Raw genomic sequence first — 22,658 nt, 5'->3', positions numbered from 1 at the left:
TCTCTCTCTCTCTCTCTCTCTCTCTCTCTCTCTCTGTCTCTCTCTCTGTCTCTCTCTCTGTCTCTCTCTCTCTCTGTCTCTCTCTCTGTCTCTCTCTCTGTCTCTGTCTCTGTCTCTCTCTCTCTCTCTCTCTCTCTCTCTCTCTCTCTCTCTCTCCCTCCGCCAATTATATTTTGTTCGTCAATAAATCTCTCACTTCCATCGCCTACTGAAAAGTGTTCAGTTAATTTCTTTACATTTTCTTCGGCAGTGAATGTCAGTTTTCATTACGGTTCGGCTCCTCTCGCTTATTAAGTTAAGCGGGATGAGTCAGGAGGCGTCGAGAGACCCGCGGATAACTCATGGTTTGGTATGTACGTGTCCCCTGGGCACCCCGGTACCTGGCGCACCAGCCGCGGGTGATGAGTTGGTGTGTCTTCTTCAGGAGGAGCCTTTGGTGCCTAATTAGTCAGGACGACTTCGGGGGCGTCATCTTACCTTTCCTCACGAAATTGAATACTGTTTCTCACGAAGTTGAGAGGGTGGGTGTGTGTGCTCACCTAGTTGTATTCACCTAGTTGTGCTTGCGGGGGGTTGAGCTTTGGCTCTTTGGTCTCACCTCTCAACCGTCAATCTATTGGTGTCAATCCTGAGCTTCTCGAGCTCTATCATATCTACATTTCAAACTGTGTATGGAGTCAATCTCCATCACATCACTTCCTAGTGCATTCCATTTACTAACAATTCTGACACTGAAAAAGTTGTTTTTAATGTCTCTGTGGCTCATTTGGGTACTCAGCTTCCACCTGTGTCCCCTTGTGCGTGTACCACCTGTGTTAAATAATCCATCCTTGTCCACCCTGTCAATACCCCTGCGAATTTTGTATGTGGTGATTATGTCTCCCCGAGCTTTTCTGTCTTCCAACGACGTGAGGTGCAGTTCACCCTCAGCCTTTCTGTGTACTCACCTATTTGTACTCACCTATTTGTGCTTGCAGGATCGAGCATTGACTCTTGGATCCCGCCTTTCCAGCTATCGGTTGTTTACAGCAATAACTCCTGTCCCATTTCCCTATCATACCTAGTTTTAAAAGTATGAATAGTATTTGCTTCCACAACCTGTTCCCCAAGTGTGTGTGTGTGTGTGTGTGTGTGTGTGTGTGTGTGTGTGTGTGTGTGTGTGTGTGTGTGTGTGTGTGTGTGTGTGTGTGTGTGTGTGTGTGTGTGACCTACACCCTGGCCCTGATTCCCTCATCTCCCTCCTGCAGGCATCGGGGTGGGAATGACGCGGGACTCGTCGACGCTGATGGTGGGCCAGTACTTCAAGAGACGGCGGGAGTTCGTCGAGATCATCGTTGTGAGCGGCAGCGGCCTGGGCATCACCGTCATGTCTGTCTTCATCCGGGGCGCCATTGAGTGAGTCTTGCTGGATTCAGCATTTTTTCTTCCTTACTGCAACCTTAATCTATCTACTTGGACTGGTCGGTACAGCGGCAGTCGTGCTTCATGCTGGTTCGATCCCCCGATGGTCCAAGGGGATGAGCACCATTCCTTCCCTCCGTCCTATAACCGATCCTCGTCCTCGTATCCCTTCCACGTACTAACTTAGCGTTTCCTAATCATAACTAACCTTACCTGTTATATTGTGTGTTTTAACGTTAGTAGCTAATGTTTTCTCAATGTATTTCTACAGGACATTTTTGGGTGAGGGATGTCCATTACATTTTGTCAGGCTTTAGAAGTATTTATTTAGCGTGGGCGTTTTCCGACCCTGTCAAGCTTCCACCCACCTTTTCCACCCACCTTTTCCACCCACCTTTTCCATCCACCTTTTCCACCCACCTTTTCCACCCACCTTTTCCACTCACCTTTTTCAAGAACTAGTGCGGGCAATAAGTGACTCCTCTTTAGACTCCTCTTCGCTGTAGAGTACATGGTGAAACTGGAAATATGTGGTCCCAGCGCCAGTTGCTTTAGAGGTTTTCATCTTAAAAGTTTGAGAAAGTACTATATTGATATTAGCAACAAGAGTACCACTTTCACAAGACATCAGCTAAAGTCTCCAGGGATGATAGTGAGGAAACAGGTGTCTCCAGGGGATGATGGTGAGGAAACAGGTGTCTCCAGGGGATGATGGTGAGGAAACAGGTGTCTCCAGGGGATGATGGTGAGGAAACAGGTGTCTCCAGGGGATGATGGTGAGGAAACAGGTGTCTCCAGGGGATGATGGTGAGGAAACAGGTGTCTCCAGGGGATGATGGTGAGGAAACAGGTGTCTCCAGGGGATGATGGTGAGGAAACAGGTGTCTCCAGGGGATGATGGTGAGGAAACAGGTGTCTCCAGGGGATGATGGTGAGGAAACAGGTGTCTCCAGGGGATGATGGTGAGGAAACAGGTGTCTCCAGGGGATGATGGTGAGGAAACAGGTGTCTCCAGGGGATTATGGTGAGGAAACAGGTGTCTCCAGGGGATGATGGTGAGGAAACAGGTGTCTCCAGGGGATGATGGTGAGGAAACAGGTGTCTCCAGGGGATGATGGTGAGGAAACAGGTGTCTCCAGGGGATGATGGTGAGGAAACAGGTGTCTCCAGGGGATGATGGTGAGGAAACAGGTGTCTCCAGGGGATGATGGTGAGGAAACAGGTGTCTCCAGGGGATGATGGTGAGGAAACAGGTGTCTCCAGGGGATGATGGTGAGGAAACAGGTGTCTCCAGGGGATGATGGTGAGGAAACAGGTGTCTCCAGGGGATGATAGTGAGGAAACAGGTGTCTCCAGGGGATGATAGTGAGGAAACTGGTGTCTCCAGGGGATGATAGTGAGGAAACAGGTGTCTCCAGGGGATGATAGTGAGGAAACAGGTGTCTCCAGGGGATGATAGTGAGGAAACTGGTGTCTCCAGGGGATGATAGTGAGGAAACAGGTGTCTCCAGGGGATGATAGTGAGGAAACAGGTGTCTCCAGGGGATGATAGTGAGGAAACAGGTGTCTCCAGGGGATGATAGTGAGGAAACAGGTGTCTCCAGGGGATGATAGTGAGGAAACAGGTGTCTCCAGGGGATGATAGTGAGGAAACAGGTGTCTCCAGGGGATGATAGTGAGGAAACAGGTGTCTCCAGGGGATGATAGTGGGATAGTGAGGAAACAGGTGTCTCCAGGGGATGATAGTGGGATAGTGAGGAAACAGGTGTCTCCAGGGGATGATAGTGTGCAAACAGGTGTCTCCAGGGGATGATAGTGAGGAAACAGGTGTCTCCAGGGGATGATAGTGAGGAAACAGGTGTCTCCAGGGGATGATAGTGAGGAAACAGGTGCCTCCAGGGGATGATAGTGAGGAAACAGGTGTCTCCAGGGGATGATAGTGTGGAAACAGGTGTCTCCAGGGGATGATAGTGAGGAAACAGGTGTCTCCAGGGGATGATAGTGAGGAAACAGGTGCCTCCAGGGGATGATAGTGAGGAAACAGGTGCCTCCAGGGGATGATAGTGAGGAAACAGGTGTCTCCAGGGGATGATAGTGTGGAAACAGGTGTCTCCAGGGGATGATAGTGAGGAAACAGGTGTCTCCAGGGGATGATAGTGAGGAAACAGGTGTCTCCAGGGGATGATAGTGAGGAAACAGGTGTCTCCAGGGGATGATAGTGAGGAAACAGGTGCCTCTAGGGGATGATAGTGAGGAAACAGGTGTCTCCAGGGGATGATGGTGAGGAAACAGGTGTCTCCAGGGGATGATAGTGAGGAAACAGGTGTCTCCAGGGGATGATAGTGAGGAAAGAGGTGTCTCCAGGGGATGATGGTGAGGAAACAGGTGTCTCCAGAGGATGATGGTGAGGAAACAGGTGTCTCCAGGGGATGATAGTGAGGAAACAGGTGTCTCCAGGGGATGATGGTGAGGAAACAGGTGTCTCCATGGATAATAGTGAGGAAACAGGTGTCTCCATGGATAATAGTGAGGAAACAGGTGTCTCCATGGATAATAGTGAGGAAACAGGTGTCTCCAGGGGATGATGGTGAGGAAACAGGTGTCTCCAGGGGATGATAGTGAGGAAACAGGTGTCTCCAGGGGATGATAGTGAGGAAACAGGTGTCTCCAGGGGATGATGGTGAGGAAACAGGTGTCTCCATGGATAATAGTGAGGAAACAGGTGTCTCCATGGATAATAGTGAGGAAACAGGTGTCTCCATGGATAATAGTGAGGAAACAGGTGTCTCCAGGGGATGATGGTGAGGAAACAGGTGTCTCCAGGGGATGATAGTGAGGAAACAGGTGTCTCCAGGGGATGATAGTGAGGAAAGAGGTGTCTCCAGGGGATGATGGTGAGGAAACAGGTGTCTCCAGAGGATGATGGTGAGGAAACAGGTGTCTCCAGGGGATGATGGTGAGGAAACAAGTGTCTCCAGGGATGATAGTGAGGAAACAGGTGTCTCCAGGGGATGATAGTGAGGAAACAGGTGTCTCCAGGTAATGATAATGAGGAAACAGGTGCCTCCGGGATGATAGAGATTAAACAGGTGTCTCCAGGGGATGATAGTGAGAAAACAGGTGTCTCCAGGGGATGATAGTGAGGAAACAAGTGTCTCCAGGGGATGATAGTGAGGAAACAAGTGTCTCCAGGGGATGATAGTGAGGAAACAGGTGTCTCCAGGGATGATAGTGAGGAAACAGGTGTCTCCAGGGGATGATAGTGAGGAAACAGGTGTCTCCAGGGGATAATAGTGAGGAAACAAGTGTCTCCAGGGGATGATAGTGAGGAAACAAGTGTCTCCAGGGGATGATAGTGAGGAAACAGGTGTCTCCAGGGATGATAGTGAGGAAACAGGTGTCTCCAGGGAATGATAATGAGGAAACAGGTGCCTCCGGGATGATAGAGATTAAACAGGTGTCTCCAGGGAATGATAGTGATTAAACAGGTGTCTCCAGGGGATGATAGTGAGAAAACAGGTGTCTCCAGGGGATGATAGTGAGGAAACAAGTGTCTCCAGGGGATGATAGTGAGGAAACAAGTGTCTCCAGGGGATGATAGTGAGGAAACAGGTGTCTCCAGGGATGATAGTGAGGAAACAGGTGTCTCCAGGGAATGATAATGAGGAAACAGGTGCCTCCGGGATGATAGAGATTAAACAGGTGTCTCCAGGGAATGATAGTGATTAAACAGGTGTCTCCAGGGGATGATAGTGAGAAAACAGGTGTCTCCAGGGGATGATAGTGAGGAAACAAGTGTCTCCAGAGGATGATAGTGAGGAAACAAGTGTCTCCAGGGGATGATAGTGAGGAAACAAGTGTCTCCAGGGGATGATAGTGAGGAAACAGGTGTCTCCAGGGGATGATAGTGAGGAAACTAGTGTCTCCAGGGGATGATAGTGACAAAACAGGTGCCTCCAGGGATGATAGTGAGGAAACAGGTGTCTCCAGGGGGATGATAGTGACAAAACAGGTGCCTCCAGGGATGATAGTGAGAAAACAGGTGTCTCCAGGGAGGATAGTGAGGAAACAGGTGTCTCCAGGGAGGATAGTGAGGAAACTGGTGCTTCCAGGGAGGATAGTGAGGAAACAGGTGCCTCCAGGGGATGATAGTGAGGAAACAGGTGTCTCCAGGGGGATGATAGTGACAAAACAGGTGTCTCCAGGGATGATAGTGAGAAAACAGGTGTCTCCAGGGAGGATAGTGAGGAAACAGGTGTCTCCAGGGAGGATAGTGAGGAAACAGGTGTCTCCAGGGAGGATAGTGAGGAAACAGGTGCATCCAGGGGATGATAGTGAGGAAACAGGTGTCTCCAGGGGATGATAGTGAGGAAACAGGTGTCTCCAGGGGATGATAGTGAGGAAACAGGTGTCTCCAGGGGATGATAGTGAGGAAACAGGTGTCTCCAGGGGATGATAGTGAGGAAACAGGTGTCTCCAGGGGATGATAGTGAGGAAACAGGTGTCTCCAGGGGATGATAGTGAGGAAACAGGTGTCTCCAGGGGATGATAGTGAGAAAACAGGTGTCTCCAGGGGATGATAGTGAGGAAACAGGTGTCTCCAGGGGATGATAGTGAGGAAACAGGTGTCTCCAGGGGATGATAGTGAGGAAACAGGTGTCTCCAGGGGATGATAGTGAGGAAACAGGTGTCTCCAGGGGATGATAGTGAGGAAACAGGTGTCTCCAGGGGATGATAGTGAGGAAACAGGTGTCTCCAGGGGATGATAGTGAGGAAACAGGTGTCTCCAGGGGCCCACAACATAACTTTCAGCTTTTCTGTGAAGCTTAACGCCTCTTCACCCACAATAGCAACTACAACACCCACAATAACAACCACAACCACAATAACAACCAACAACAACCACAATAACAACCAACTACAACCACAACAAACCACACAAGAACATCACAACATTCCACACACGTGTACAACAAGGGGAGAAAGAGACGAAGACAAAGATGGTGGTGAAGAGGGAGATGCGATTAGAGATGAAGATAGAAGGAGAAGCAAAAAAAATAACAAATAAGAGTTGCTTATCGCCGGAGGTTGTCAGTGTGAAGAATTGATCGTCAATGTCAATTTTATCTTTGTAATGGTCTGGACTCTCTAATGATAGTGGGGAGGAGGAGGAGGAGAGGTAAGGAGAGAGAGAGAGAGAGATTTCTTGAAAGTTTGAATAAGAGGAATGATGAACGGGAGGGAGATGGGGAAGTAAAGAAACTAAAGGGATGGAAGGAAAAGTATCGAGTAGAGACCGAGAGAGGAGACATGAGAAAACAATGTAGAGAAAGTAGGAACGGGAGGCGGAAAAAGAGACGATGATAAGAACATAGGAAACAAGGTGGTGGTGCAGGCCAGAGAGAGAGAGAGAGAGAGAGAGAGAGAGAGAGAGAGAGAGAGAGAGAGAGAGAGAGAGAGAGAGAGAGAGAGAGAGAGAACAAGACATTCCAGAGTGGCCAACATGTGCATACCCCAAATCAAGCCGGAGATAAATGTATCGTATCGGAATGTCTTAAGGTCGTTAATGGTTGGGTAAATCTTTCGACAGCACGAGAGCCTTGAACCGAAAGTGACAACCATTGGGAACACCTTCGCTCAGCGTGCAGATACGCGATAGATCAGGTCCACTGACAACATGAAGGCTCTGGCACACAGTTGGCTCCTGGGTCACGATAATTAGCATAAAACTTAGTTTATTCCCACTAGATACAAATAATAAGCTCATCAAATAAATGATTATCTAGGCTTCAGATGAGCTACTGAAGGTTAACAGCTCTTAGGTCAATTATCATTAGAAAGATTAAAAAGGGTTGTAATGTATTCTAGTCTTAGTTTAAAAAAAAAGTGACAGCCGAATGAACCATTAAAGGAAAGTTTTACTAACATCTTCACCCAAAAAAGGTGTTTAACAACGTCAGAGTTGATGCCAGTTGAATAAACAGGACTGAGAAAGCGTCCCGCGTGGATAAGGAAACTGAATGAAATTTCGTGGAAAGTCAGAGATTAGAAGAAAATGTGGGAGATAGAAACTAAAATAGATGAAAGATCATGAAAATGGAAAGGTTTGATTCAAAGAAGAGCGATGATGAACTTAGGGAGGGAGGGAAGAGGCGATAAATTTGTGGTAGGCAGAATTGGAAGAAGTGAGAGAGAGAAATGAGGGGCAATAAATATGAGAAAGCGAGTGAAACTTCCCAGTGATCACATATAGTGTGTGGAGAAGGATGAGAGGGAGAGAGAGAGAGAGAGGTAAGGAAGGAGGGGGGAGAGAGAGAGAAAGGGAAAGGAACAGGACTCGGTACAAAAAACACATTCTCTTGCGGAGATATGTTAGCAACCTGACACAGAAAATAGGCTTATTTATATCCCTCCTTTTGCTGACGATACAAAGCTGAGGAGACGAGAGAGGAAGATGAGTGCGAGAGACTACAGGAAGACCTCGACCCACTGGCGGGCGCTGGACGGGAAGATGGCCTCCGGATTTCAACCCTGACAAATCCAAAGCCATTAGGCTAATGGCAGGAAGATGAACAGCCCCATGGACAGTACGGGCCAAAAGCTAATCTCTCAGAAACAGAAATATTGGAGTATATGTATCACCGAACCTAGCGACTGAGGAACTCAGAAAAATAGCGTCTACAGCATATGGGAAATGTTCGCGTAATCTTCAGGAATTTAGACAAAGAGGCTTTCAGAGCACAGTCTTTACCCTACGTGAGATCAACCCTTGAGCATGAAGCTCCGGTATCGAATCCCCATCTAGAAAAGCACATCTAGGGGATAATCCCATCTTCCCATCGCTCCCATCTTCCCTCCTCCTCCCTTCCGCTCTTTCATTCCGCTTATCTTCCCTTCATAATTTTCCCTTCCTCCCTATTCTTATCCCATTCCTCTTCCATTTTAAATTAAATTCTCCAACGCTGAAGGATTAAACCAATCTCCATTTGATTAAACTTTCTGATGAATTATTTTCTAAATGATTTCTCATTATTGTTAATTGGATGAATCGTTCAGTGCTCAGGTGTTTGGGAGCCTCTCCTCTCAGACTTTCGCCCTCCGGGGCTCAGGTATGCTGAACCCTGTAACTACTATATGAATACTGGAACACTTGATGATACATTGGACTTGTACCCAAGATTGCCCATGTAATGTATCAATTATACAATGTATGTGATGTAACTAGGGAGCCGGTGGCTGAGCGGACAGAACGCTGGAAGTGTGATCGTGTGCTCCCGGGTTCGATCCCGGGCGCCGGCGAGAAACAATGGGCACAGTTTCTTTCACCCTGATGCCCCTGTTACCTAGCAGTAAATAGGTACCTGGGAGTTAGTCAGCTGTCACGGGCTGCTTCCTGGGGGTGAATGCCTGGTCGAGGACCGGGCCGCTGGGACACTAAGCCCCGAAATCATCTCAAGATAACTATATAACCTGAGCTTGTAAAAGCATCTTAATCACCTTCGATGGTTAAGTGCTTAATAACACACTAGTTTCAGCTATCTTACCCTGTCAGAGTAGAATATAAATGTATGTGTATGTATGTGGAGTGTATGTATATGTATGTGTTAGTATATTTTGGTAGCAGTCCTTCTTGTAAACATATGTTGTTAAATACGACCGAAAAAGTAAGATTAATAATTCTAACACGAATTTTCTCAATATTTCTTATGTTTCTTTTTACTGTTGATGGTAATTGAAAAATCAATTCTCCAAAGTTCATTTTTATTTCTAGTCTGACGCGATGCTTGAACACGTTTCGTAATAACTTATTACATTTTCAAAGACTTTAGTTTACACACGCAACTATAATCTTTAAACACGCCATTTGCTTCCATATTTATACTCGCATTTGGGTGAGGTGATATGGTACAACAGTTTTGGATGAGGTGAACAAACTTGTGACAAATACAAGACAGAACATGAAACAATGGGTATTAATTGGATATGAGAGCATAAGAATGGAAGTAACTGCAAAGAGCCTGTTGGCCCATACTTCCTCTTGATGCTTCTATATTGGTGCGGAGTCTTGAAGTGGGTAGAACATAGTTGCGCATTAATTGGCTGTTGATTGCTGGTGTTGACTTTTTGATGTGTAGTGCCTTGCAGATGTCGAGCCGCCTGCTATCGCTGTATCTATCGATGATCTCTGTGTTGTTTGTTAAGACTTCTCTGGTGATGGTCTGGTTGTGGGAAGAGATTATTTCTTCCTTAATGGAGCCCTGTTACTTATGCATTGTTAATCGCCTGGAAAGAGACGTTGTTATCTTGCCTATATACTGAGTTCTTTGGGGCTTACAGTCCCCAAGTGGGCATTTGAAGGCATAGACGACGTTGGTCTCCTTTAAGGCGTTCTGCTTTGTGTCTGGAGAGTTTTTCATGAGTAGGCTGGCCGTTTTCTTGGTTTTATAGTAAATCGTCAATTGTATCTTCTGATTTTTGTCTGTAGGGATAACGTTCCTATTAACAATATCTTTCAGAACCCTTTCCTCCATTTTATAAGCTGTCGAAAAGAAGTTCCTGTAAAATAGTCTAATAGGGGGTATAGGTGTTGTGTTAGTTGTCTCTTCAGAGGCTGCATGGCGTTTCACCTTTCTTTTTATGATGTCTTCAACGAAACCATTGGAGAAGCCGTTGTTGACTAGGACCTGCCTTACCCTGCAGAGTTCTTCATCGACATGCTTCCATCCTGAGCTGTGGCTGAGAGCACGGTTGACGTAAGCGTTGACAACACTCCTCTTGTACTTGTCTAGGCAGTCACTATTGGCAATGAGGCACATTCCTAAGTGTGTTTCCTTAGTGTAGACTGCAGTGTGGAAGCCTCTGCTCCTTTCCGTGACTGTTACATCTAGAAAGGGCAGCTTCCTATCCTTCTCCATCTCGTAAGTGAAACTCAACACAGAATTCTGCTCAAATGCCTCCTTCAGCTCCTGCAGACGTCTGACATCAGGTACCTGTGTAAAAATGTCGTCAACATACCTGCAGTATATGGCAGATTTCAAGTCCATGTCAACTAAGACCTTCTGCTCGATGGTACCCATGTAGAAGTCTTCCCTGGAACAAGAGGGCCAACTCTTCCCTGGAACAAGAGGGCCAACTCTTCCCTGGAACAAGAGGGCCAACTCTTCACTGGAACAAGAGGGCCAACTCTTCCCTGGAACAAGAGGGCCAACTCTTCCCTGGAATAAGAGGGGCCAACTCTTCCTGGAACAAGAGGGCCAACTCTTCCCTGGAACAAGAGGGCCAACTCTTCCCTGGAACAAGAGGGCCAACTCTTCCCTGAAACAAGATGGGCCAACTCTTCCCTGGACCAAGAGGGGTCAACTCTTCCCTGGAACAAGAGGGGCCAACTCTTCCCTGGAACAAGAGGGGCCAACTCTTCCCTGGAACAAGAGGGGCCAACTCTTCCCTGGAACAAGAGGGGCCAACTCTTCCCTGGAACAAGAGGGGCCAACCCTTCCCTGGAACAAGAGGGGCCAACTCTTCCCTGGAACAAGAGGGCCAACGCTCCCCTGGAACAAGAGGGCCAACTCTTCCCTGGAACAAGAGGGCCAACTCTTCCCTGGAACAAGAGGGGCCAACTCTTTCCTGGAACAAGAGGGCCAACTCTTCCCTGGAACAAGAGGGGCCAACGCTCCCCTGGAACAAGAGGGGGCCAACTCTTCCCTGGAACAAGAGGGCCAACAACGCCTAAGTTGTCTCACCACCTCTCTCTGCCCCCCCCCCCCCCCCCACCTTCCCTGTTCCAGAGCCAACTCCCTCCAGTTCTTTCTTACGTAAATTATCAGTTATTATTGTTTTCTTCCGTGTAATTATCACCGTTCGCTCTGCTTTTCCTCTACGCTCCTTCCTCTCCCGCCATTCTCCTCCTTCCCCCTCCCACCTGTCAGATTTAATGCATCCCTTCATTATTTTTGCATCTTCTTACCTTTACCCATAACCCCTCATGGAAGAGGGAGCCATGTGACTATAAATTTGTGGCCCCTTAAGTTGTGTTACGAGTTACTGAGCTGATATCTCTTGTGGTGCTTGGGTGGCTCTTATGGTGTGAGTTCCATCTGGGGTGGTGTCTGTGGGTGTGGGGTGGTGTCTGTGGGTGTGGTGTCTGTGGGTGTGGGGTGGTGTCTGTGGGTGTGGGGGTGGTGTCTGTGGGTGTGGGGTGGTGTCTGTGGGTGTGTGGGGTGGTGTCTGTGGGTGTGGGGTGGTGTCTGTGGGTGTGGGGTGGTGTCTGTGGGTGTGGGGGTGGTGTCTGTGGGTGTGGGGTAGTGTCTGTGGGTGTGGGGGTGGTGTCTGTGGGTGTGGGGTGGTGTCTGTGGGTGTGTGGGGTGGTGTCTGTGGGTGTGGGGTGGTGTCTGTGGGTGTGGGGTCGTGTCTGTGGGTGTGGGGGTGGTGTCTGTGGGTGTGGGGTGGTGTCTGTGGGTGTGGGGTGGTGTCTGTGGGTGTGGGGTGGTGTCTGTGGGTGTGGAGTGGTGTCTGTGGGTGTGGGGTGGTGTCTGTGGGTGTGGGGTGGTGTCTGTGGGGTGTGGGGTGGTGTCTATGGGGTGTGGGGTGGTGTCTGTGGGTGTGGGGTGGTGTCTGTGGGTGTGTGGGGTGGTGTCTGTGGGTGTGGGGTGGTGTCTGTGGGTGTGGGATGGTGTCGGGGGGTGTGGGGTGGTGTCTGTGGGTGTGGGGTGGTGTCTGTGGGGTGTGGGGTGGTGTCTATGGGGTGTGGGGTGGTGTCTGTGGGTGTGGGGTGGTGTCTGTGGGTGTGGGGTGGTGTCTGTGGGTGTGTGGGGTGGTGTCTGTGGGTGTGGGGTGGTGTCTGTGGGTGTGGGATGGTGTGGGGTGGTGTCTGTGGGTGTGTGGGGTGGTGTCTGTGGGTGTGGGGTGGTGTCTGTGGGTGTGGGGTGGTGTCTGTGGGTGTGGGGTGGTGTCTGGGGGGTGTGGGGTGGTGTCTGTGGGTGTGGGGTGGTGTCTGGGGGGTGTGGGGTGGTGTCTGTGGGTGTGGGGTGGTGTCTGTGGGTGTGAGGTGGTGTCTGTGGGTGTGGGGTGGTGTCTGTGGGTGTGGGGTGGTGTCTGGGGGGTGTGGGGTGGTGTCTGTGGGTGTGGGGTGGTGTCTGGGGGGTGTGGGGTGGTGTCTGTGGGTGTGGGGTGGCGTCTGTGGGTGTGGGGTGGTGTCTGTGGGTGTGGGATGGTGTCTGTGGGGTGGTGTCTGGGGGGTGTGGGGTGGTGTCTGTGGGTGTGGGGTGGTGTCTGTGGGTGTGGGGTGGTGTCTGGGGGGTGTGGGGTGGTGTCTGTGGGTGTGGGGTGGTGTCTGGGGGTGTGGGGTGGTGTCTGTGGGTGTGGGGTGGTGTCTGGGGGTGTGGGGTGGTGTCTGGGGGGGTGTGGGGTGGTGTCTGTGGGGTGTGGGGTGGTGTCTGTGGGTGTGGGGTGGTGTCTGGGGGGTGTGGGGTGGTGTCTGGGGGGTGTGGGGTGGTGTCTGTGGGTGTGGGGTGGCGTTTGTGGGTGTGGGGTGGTGTCTATGGGTGTGGGGTGGTGTCTGTGGGTGTGGGGTGGTGTCTGTGGGTGTGGGATGGTGTCTGTGGGTGTGGGGTGGTGTCTGTGGGTGTGGGGTGGTGTCTGTGGGTGTGGGGTGGTGTCTGTGGGGTGTGGGGTGGTGTCTGTGGGGTGTGGGGTAGTGTCTGTGGGTGTGGGGTGGTGTCTGTGGGTGTGGGGTGGTGTCTGTGGGTGTGGGGTCGTGTCTGTGGGTGTGGGGGTGGTGTCTGTGGGTGTGGGGTCGTGTCTGTGGGTGTGAGGGTGGTGTCTGTGGGTGTGGGGTGGTGTCTGTGGGTGTGGGGTGGTGTCTGTGGGTGTGGGATGGTGTCTGGGGATGTGGGGTGGTGTCTGTGGGTGTGTAGGGTGGCGTCTGTGGGTGTGGGGTGGTGTCTGTGGGTGTGGGGTGGTGTCTGTGGGTGTGGGGTGGTGTCTGTGGGTGTGGGGTGGTGTCTGTGGGTGTGGAGTGGTGTCTGTGGGTGTGGGGTGGTGTCTGTGGGTGTGGGGTGATGTCTGTGGGTGTGGGGTGGTTTCTGTGGGTGTGGGGGTGGTGTCTGTGGGTGTGGGGTGGTGTCTGTGGGTGTGGGGTGATGTCTGTGGGTGTGGGGTGGTTTCTGTGGGTGTGGGGGTGGTGTCTGTGGGTGTGGGGTGGTGTCTGTAGTCATTTAGATACCTAGAAGAGCGATGATTCGAAATTACGATACATAAGATGACGACAGAAGTGACACAGACGCACACTCACACGCACACAATCTTGTACACCACATATGTAAGACCAATCCTGGAATATGCAGCCCCCAGCATGGAGCCCGTACCTTGTCAAGCACAAAGCGAAGCTGGGAAAAGTTCAGAGGTATGCCACTAGGCTAGTCCCAGAACTAACAGGCATGAGTTACGAGGAAAGGCTGCGGGAAAGGCACCTTGCCACACTGGAAGACAGAAGAGTGAGAGGAGACATGATCACTACCTACAAAATCCTCAGGGGAATTAACAAGGTAGACAAGGATAAACTATTCAACACTGGTGGGACGCGAACAAGGGGACACAGGTGGAAACTGAGTACTCACATGAGCCACAGAGACGTTAGAAGGAACTTTTTCAGTGTCAGAGTAGTTAACGGATGAAATGCATTAGGGGGTGATGTGGTGGAGGCTGACTCCATACACAGTTTCAAATGTAGATATGATAGAGCCCAGTAGGCTCAGGAATCTGTACACCAGTTGACTGACAGTTGAGAGGCGGGACCAAAGAGCCAAAGCTCAACCCCACGCAAGCACAAATAGGTGAGTACACACACACACACACTCATTAATCACTTTCAGGTCCATTAAAGAAGAAATATTAGAGTTATTTCTCAGTGTTGTTTTGGTGTCCAGAGCGGGAGGTGTCCCGTCCCCGGCCTGCTGCCACGCGCGGCTCTACAGTCTTCGTGGAGCCCTGAAGAATGCTGGCCTTGTTGCGCTTTAGTGTAATCTACTGCTTTGGAATCTTGCCTCTATTCCTACTGTGTGTGTGTGTGTGTGTGTGTGTGTGTGTGTGTGTGTGTGTGTGTGTGTGTGTGTGTGTGTGTGGTATAAAGAGAATAAATATGACACGTATATTTTTGCTCCTATCGTTAGCTTTGTAATTATACCACCACCAACAGCACACCAACACACCACCACCACCACCACCACCACCATCATCACACCACCACCACCATCACACCACCATCACCATCACACCACTACCATCACTACCACCACCACCATCACACCACCACCACTATCACACCACCACTACCACCACCACCACAACTAACCAACCGGGCCTAACACCACAGACTCCATTACACAAGGCCATTCAGAATGTTTATGGCGCCAATATCAACCACGTTAATATCAGCTTTACATAAATTCTGCATATAGGTGACCCCTAAATTTCACATAATTATTGGTTTTGCAATTATTAATTCATTCACCTGGGCTCTAGGAGGCTCGAACCGCGAGCCCCACGCGTGTGAGGCAACTCTATCCACTCAGCTATGAGTAGTCTACAAATAGCCCCATCACACAGGATGGTTAGTCATACAGAGGCATGTGATAAGTAGTCTGCACTGGCAGACTCTGGGTGCATTATGAGGATATCATCATGAGCTCAAGAGTGAGTAAGGTAGCAGCTAGTGCAGTGGTGCACAAGGATCTAGGATAGAACAGATTTGCTGACACACCTCACTTAGCGACAGCGATTATTTCAGTGTACCATGTACTTGGCCAGGTCCACGGGAGACATCTCCCGTCACGCAGGGTGCAGTCGCGCCTCCACAGATCTCCAGTATCAGTCCTTGATACTTGTAATGGCTCAAAAGGGCCGCCACTTCCGGGCTATTCATGCCCGTGCCACCTCTTGGGTGGCTTAATCTTTATCAATCAATCAATCTTGGCCAGGTCAATCGGCTGGCGTCTTGGGCTGCAGGCGGTGACGGGGGTCATCTTCCTGACCTTCCTGATGGGGACCTTCTACCGCTCTGCCTCGCTCTACCACCCTCAGCGTCGGGCCATCCTACACCTGAAGAACCAGAAGAGGAAGGTCAAGGAGAAGAACCGTCAGGACGACAAGCCGCCTTTCTTCGACGTGGCCACACTCAAGAGCCGCACGGTGCAGATCCTCCTCGTCTCCATCGGCCTCTCCTCCTTCGGCATCACCACGCCCATAATATACCTGGTAAGTCAGTATTCCTGTTTGGTCTTCTGCTTAGCTAATGTCTCTCGTAGCGTTATTACACTGGTGTCTAGGTCGCCCGCACTCTCTCCTCACCTTCCTCGACATCCCTCCCGCATCTTGACCGTCTCTTCGACGACATAACGTTGCCGAGTTGAACACTTCTTCTATGATGACATTACACATTCCTCTGAGGTTTAGACATTACAGACATAAATAATGTTTCGTAGTCTGCAGTTTCCCTTACTGGGTCTTGATTCAGTAATGGATCGGAAATTCATAAAATTGGTGTTAACACAAGGCGGTACAACGACTACATGGCTTCCTGCAGGGATCGGCGTTCGATTCCCGATGGTCCAAGTGGTGAGCACCGTTGCTTCACTCCGACCTCATATTCCAGCTCCTGGTCCTCGTAACATACTGGTCATACTAGACTAGCGTTTCTACTGATAACCTAATCTTATGATATTTAATATCAGCAAACCATGATCTTCCTCCTGTCCTTAAGGCTTCAATTAGTTTTGTATTCCCAACTTACATATTTCTGCCTGATACAGTAGTATTGTAGTCGACCATGGCCACTCCCGGTACAGTGGTCGACTATGGCCACTCCCGGTACAGTAGTCGACTATGGACACTCCCGGTACAGTGGTCGACTATGGCCACTCCCGGTACAGTAGTCGACTATGGCCACTCCCGGTACAGTAGTCGACTATGGACACTCCCGGTACAGTGGTCGACTATGGCCACTCCCGGTACAGTAGTCGACTATGGCCACTCCCGGTACAGTAGTCGACCATGGCCACTCCCGGTACAGTAGTCGACCATGGCCACTCCCGGTACAGTAGTCGACCATGGCCACTCCCGGTACAGTAGTCGACCATGGTCACTCCCGGTACAGTAGTCGACCATGGCCACTCCCGGTACAGTAGTCGACCATGGCCACTCCCGGTACAGTAGTCGACCATGGTCACTCCCGGTACAGTAGTCGACCATGGCCACTCCCGGTACAGTAGTCGACCATGGCCACTCCCGGTACAGTAGTCGACCATGGCCACTCCCGGTACAGTAGTCGACCATGGCCACTCCCGGTACAGTAGTCGACCATGGCCACTCCCGGTACAGTAGTCGACCATGGCCACTCCCGGTACAGTAGTCGACCATGGCCACTCCCGGTACAGTGATCGACAACTGCCGCTCGGGTCATTAGAGAGACAAACCTCATATACGGCAGATTAATCAATAGTTCATTAGTGTAAATATAAATATTGTTCAAATATTTTTGAAAGCTAAACCAAATTAATTATACGAGTGAACAGTTTATGGCAGCGTTCGCTTAGCCGTGGCAGCCTAGTTTATCACAGTTATTGAAGTGTCAACTACAGTTAGCAGTTACATATAAATGTCATTACTGGAACTGGAACTAAATGAGAATTCAACATTAATTTGCTGCATATGTCACATTTGAAGGCTCGTTATGTAGTTATGTTCTCATTTATTTCCCATTCTGGCTATATAAGGTCTAAAATACGAAATAGTATTCGTAGATGCATTTTAATCTGCCTTTTCATTAGCAGTCGATATGGGACTCTTAGGAAATGTAGATGTTTATCTCTCAGAATGTTTGGTAATATGTTTATTGTTTGTGATGTGTGTCTATGTATGTATTAACACGATGTACTGAACGGGGTGAGAATAGCTTGAGCTACCTCATCCCTTTGTGTGTATTTTACCTCAATAAACTTATTTCAATTTCAATTTCAATATGGGACTCAGGGGAGCGATGTTCATCATTGTTGATATATAGCAGGAACAATAGGGGGGGGGGGGTAGAGATAGCCTAAGCTACTCTATCCCTTTGAGATGTATTTCTTTCTGTCTCAATAAACATACTTGAACTTGAACAATATAGGTCCTGTAGTACTAAGACCTAATTCTCGACTGATTATCGGGGATCGTGGGTTCGATCCCCGGGAGGGACCTAAATTCTCGGGCACGTTTTCTTTCACCTAATGCACCTGTTCACCGAACAGTAAATGGGTACCCCCGAGAGTCAGGTAACTGTAGTGGGATTGCATCCTGGGGGAGTGTCAGTAGTTCCACCTTAGGGAGAAGTCGATATAAGCCTAACGTAAATACATACACAGGCTGCCTGTCCCCCCCCCCACACACACAAAATGGATTATAATAATTATGAGAGTCATCCCCACCTTGGCCAACATTGTCGACGTTTTCTTCAATGGCTGAATTGAAGAAATTCAGTTGAATTCTACTCCCGTCTCTCCTCAAGACCGGCCCGTAGCTCATTGTCGTTCATTTCTCTGTGCTGTGTGTAGGCGCATCAGGCTCAGGAGGAGGGCCTAGGAGACGTGTCCGTGCTGCTGCTGCAGACGTACCTGGGGCTGGGCTGGGTGATCGGCTGCTGCGCCTTCGGCTTCGTGGTGCTGCAGAAGAACACGGAGTGTCGAGTGGGCCGTCAGTACCTCTGCCAGGCCTCCATGTTCCTGTGTGGGGTCTCCACCCTCGCCTTTACCGCCGTCGAAGGTAAGTGGTTTTGGCTTTCCAACGTACGTGCGTGCGTGCGTGCGTGTGCGCGTGTGTGCGTGTGCGTGTGTGCGCGTTCCGAAAGCTATTTACCTGCATGTCTTTTGCACCTTTTCCAATTTATTAATGTGCTTCACACAATGTGTAAAGGGCACCACACAACTGCTGCATATTCCAGTTTTGGTCTCACAAAGGTCGTGAACAGTTAATTTAATTTTTCACCATCCATGTATTTAAAAGCAATTCTAGAGTGGAAAGCACAATGTACTCTGTGTGGTCCTCATGTGATAGTTTTTTATCCCTAGATCTCTTTCTTTGTCTGAATTCTTTAAAGCCTTTCGTATAATTGTATATTATGTTTGGCCTACCTACTCCTGTTCCACAATGTGGCATTTATTCACATTCAATTCCATTTGCACGACACTCGTCTTAGTGTTTTATCTTCTCTAGTAGCTTGAGATCATTCGCAAACATGTTCATATAATTCTGTATACCTTATTGTTGATCATTTATATAGTGAAATTAATTACTGGCGCTAGAACTGAAACCTGTGGTACTCCGCTTGTAACATTTCTGCAGTCTTGATACATTACCTCTGATTACTGCCCCTATTTTTCTGTCAGGACATTTTTCATCCATATCAGAAGTCTCCCTGTCACCCCTCCAGTATGTTGCAGTTTCCAGAACAACCTCTTTTGTGGGACTCTGTCGAAAGCCTTTTTTAAGTTCAGATAAATGCAGTCAACCCATCATACTCTTTCCTGTCAAATCTCTGTGGCTCTATCATACAAACTAAGTAGATTTGTTACGTGTGTGCGCGTGCCTGATCAACAATCCCATTTAATTTATGATCAAAGTTGGTGGAAGCCGTTGGGTCGGCATTCTTATTGCCGAGCTTCCGGCGGTGTTATAGTTTTTCTCCAGTAAATCTTTTCCCAGCAAAGTTTGCGCCACTTTTGAGTAATGGCGCAGTACACTGTTGCTGCCGCTCCCACCCTGCCTTGCCCTGCCCCTCCCTCAGGTCCAGCATTGCTTAGCCCCTTCCCCAGACTCTTACCTTAGATTCCTTCCCCACACACTTACCTTTGACCCCTTCCCCAGACTCTTAAGAACATAAGAATAAAGGTAACTGCAGAAGACCTATTGGCCCATACGAGGCAGCTCCTATTTATAACCACCCAATCCCACTGGTATACATGTCCAACCCACGTTTGAAACAATCAAGGGACCCCACCTCCACCACGTTACGCGGTAATTGGTTCCACAAATCAACAACCCTGTTACCGAACTAGTATTTTCCCCAGGTCTTTCCTAAATCTAAACTTATCTAATATATACCCATTGTTTCGCGTTCTGTCTTGTGTTGTTACTTCTAATAGTTTATTAATATCATTTTGTTATATCCATTCATCCACGTGTACACCTCTATCATGTCACCCCTAACTCTTCGCATTTCGAGTGAATGTAATTTAAGCTTTGTCAATCTTTCGCCAAATGACATGTTTCTAATTTGTGGGATTAACTTTGTCATCCTACGCTGGACGCGTTCTAGTGAATTTATATCCATTCTATAATACGACGACCAAAACTGAACTGCATAATCTAAATGGGGCCTAACCAGAGCAAGATATAGCGGAACAACACCACCAGGTGTCTTGTTACTAACGCTTCGATTAATAAATCCCAGTGTCCTGTTTGCCTTATTACGAACATTTATGCATTGATTTTTTGGTTTTAAATTCTTACTAATCATAATTCTCTTTTTCGCAATCCGACTTCGCAATCTCGATGCCATCTAGCTGTAACTATATCATCATTATCTAGCCTTAAAACCTTATATTTATCAGCAATTAAACTGCATCTGCAAATGTTTTGACCATTTCAAAACTCTATTTAGATCGTCTTGAAGTGATAGAGAGTCTTTTTCCGTGTTTATTTCCCTTCCGATTTTTGTACCATCGACAAATTTGCAAAAATTGCTGCTCAAACCTGAATCTAAATCATTTATATGAAAAACCATTTATCATTTATGAAAAACAGAGGTCCCAGGACAGAGCCTTGAGGCATTCCACTTACATTTTCCCACTCTGACTTAACCCCATTTATACTAACTTTGTTTTCTTTTGTATATCCATGCCCTAATCCAACTTAATATAGTACCCCTAATACCGTGAGCCTCTTAACTTTTTAATCAGTCTTTCATGTGGCACTGTGTCAAAAGCTTTGCTAAAGTCAAGGTACACAACATCACAATCCTTACCACTATCAACTGCTTCAACTATGCTAGAATAAAATGATAGCAAATTTGTTAAACATGAACGGCCATTTGTAAAACCATGTTGTGAATCAGTCTCTTACCTGACACTCCTTCCCCAATTTTACCTCAGACTCCTGCCCCAGACACCACTGACCCCTTACCCAGACTCTTACCTCAGACTCATAATAATCTGATCTAATCATAATAATCTAAAAATATACACATGGAAAATACTGGAGGGCCAGGTCCCAAATCTACACAGTAAAATAACAACATACTGGAGTGAACGATATGGAAGAAAATGCAGAATAAAACCAGTGAAGAGCAGAGGTGCCATAGGCACAATCAGAGAACACTGTATAAACATCAGAGGTTCACAGTTGCTGAACGTCCTCCCGGCGACTATAAGAAATATTGCCGGAACAACTGTGGACATCTTCAAGAGAAAACTGGACTGTTTTCTAAGAGAAGTTCCGGATCAGCCGGGCTGTGGTGAGTATGTGGGCCTGCGGGCCGCTCCAAGCAACAGCCTGGTGGACCAAACTCTCACAAGTCGAGCCTGGCCTAGGGCCGGGCTTGGGTAGTAGAAGAACTCCCCGAACCCCATCAACCAGGTCAACCAGGTAATCGGTAATAGATCGAAAAACAAAATTCGAATAATTCCAGATGTAATCCTCTTTATTTTAATTGGTGTCATCATACATACATGGGATCCAAGAGCTAAAGTTTGATCCTTCAGACACAAATATGTGAAAACATACACAGTCATGGGAGACTTCAACCATGGGAAGATAGACTGGGAGGACAGAGACCCACATTGGAGGACCTGAAGAGCTAAACTACTGGATGTAGCAACAAGAAACGTTCTAAGCAAACACATCAAGAGACCCACAAGAATGAGAGGGGAAGATGAACCAGTTAGACTCCATCTATATCCACCCTGAATGAATCAGACGTAAGGGAAGTTAAGTTTGAAGCCCCCCCCATGGGAATGAGTGACCACAGTGTACTGACATTAAAGTATTTGGTGGAATTAGGAGTAATCTCCCACAAACACAGGCTATAAAGCAAAGGGCTCAGATACCGAAAGGGACACTATGAGATGAGAAAATTCCTAACAGAAATACCATGGGAAATAGTACTGAGTAACGTGTGTGCAAAACATGATGGATTACGTCACACAAAAATGTCAAGAAGCAATAAACATGTTTATACTGGCCCAAAAAGAAAAAACAAAAAGAGGAATCCAGGGTTTCATCAGGCATGCGAGGAAGCAAAACAATACAAGGGTGTGGAAGAACTAAAGAAATAACAGCGTGCCAGAGAGCAGAGGGAGATACCAGAGGGCCAGGAATGAATACCTCATTGTGAGAAGAAAAGCAGAGATATAGTATGAAAATGACATTGCAAATAAAGCCAAGACGGACTAAACAGTGCTCCACAGTCACATCAGAAGGAAAACAACAGTGAAAGAACAGGCGATGAAGCTGTGAACTGGTGAGGACGGGTACAAAGAGAATGACAAGGTGTGTATGTATAACTCAACTAGAAATCACAGTAGAAGAAGACCTGGAATTTTCTGACAGAACGACGAGGGTGATACTCAGAGGCAATGTAACAGATTGGAAAAGTCTTACTAGTGGAGTACCACAGGGCAGTACTCAGAGTACTGTACAATAGTAACTGTAGTCACTAATCTGTTTTACTGATTAGTGACTCTATAACCATTCTTTGGAATCAACTTCTCTCTTCCTAAAGAGTACATAAACTTTCTAATTACCTCTGCATAAATGTCCATCATACAGTTTGTCTATCTTACACAATGAAGAAAATACTCAACTTCTTATAGTACTGAGTAACTGTTGATCCTCTGAGGTAAAGTGAAATCGACACCAGTAATTCCATCTATCATACTATCATGTAAGAGAAGTCACACATCTTTGGATCATCCATAGAGGTGTGTTCTCATTATCTGCTGATGTAGACCTGACCAAATGTAAGCCGTGTCAGCAAAATTATTCGCACACCCTTCGTCACTATGTGATGGAGTGTGAAAAGATACGTGAATTCAGAGACAATTCTATAGAAAATGTTTCAGAGATGTGTAAATATTTCATTCAAATTGATCTGCTACCAGAAATGTTAGCCAAATATCCCCAATTTGCTAACTGTAGGTAGTAACTAAGTGATTGTAACCTATCTACCGCTG

The 22,658-nt window shown here is 48.0% G+C and overlaps 1 protein-coding gene across 3 annotated transcripts in view; it reads left to right on the top strand.

The window, feature by feature from the left end:
- The window catches only part of LOC123773990 (monocarboxylate transporter 12), a 219,636-nt gene that overhangs the window by 185,651 nt on the left and 11,327 nt on the right, over positions 1-22,658 (top strand). For all 3 annotated transcript variants that reach the window (XM_069318730.1, XM_069318729.1, XM_069318728.1), the window contains 3 exons: positions 1,248-1,395; positions 15,375-15,651; positions 17,985-18,192. In XM_069318730.1, the coding sequence (XP_069174831.1) occupies positions 1,262-1,395; positions 15,375-15,651; positions 17,985-18,192 (619 nt within the window). In that variant the 5' untranslated portion in view covers positions 1,248-1,261. The remainder of the gene's footprint in view (positions 1-1,247; positions 1,396-15,374; positions 15,652-17,984; positions 18,193-22,658) is intronic.

This window comes from Procambarus clarkii, chromosome 91 (genome assembly GCF_040958095.1).
Source record: "Procambarus clarkii isolate CNS0578487 chromosome 91, FALCON_Pclarkii_2.0, whole genome shotgun sequence".
NCBI classification, from domain to species: domain Eukaryota; kingdom Metazoa; phylum Arthropoda; class Malacostraca; order Decapoda; family Cambaridae; genus Procambarus; species Procambarus clarkii.
This window is presented reverse-complemented; position numbering and strand designations above follow the sequence as displayed.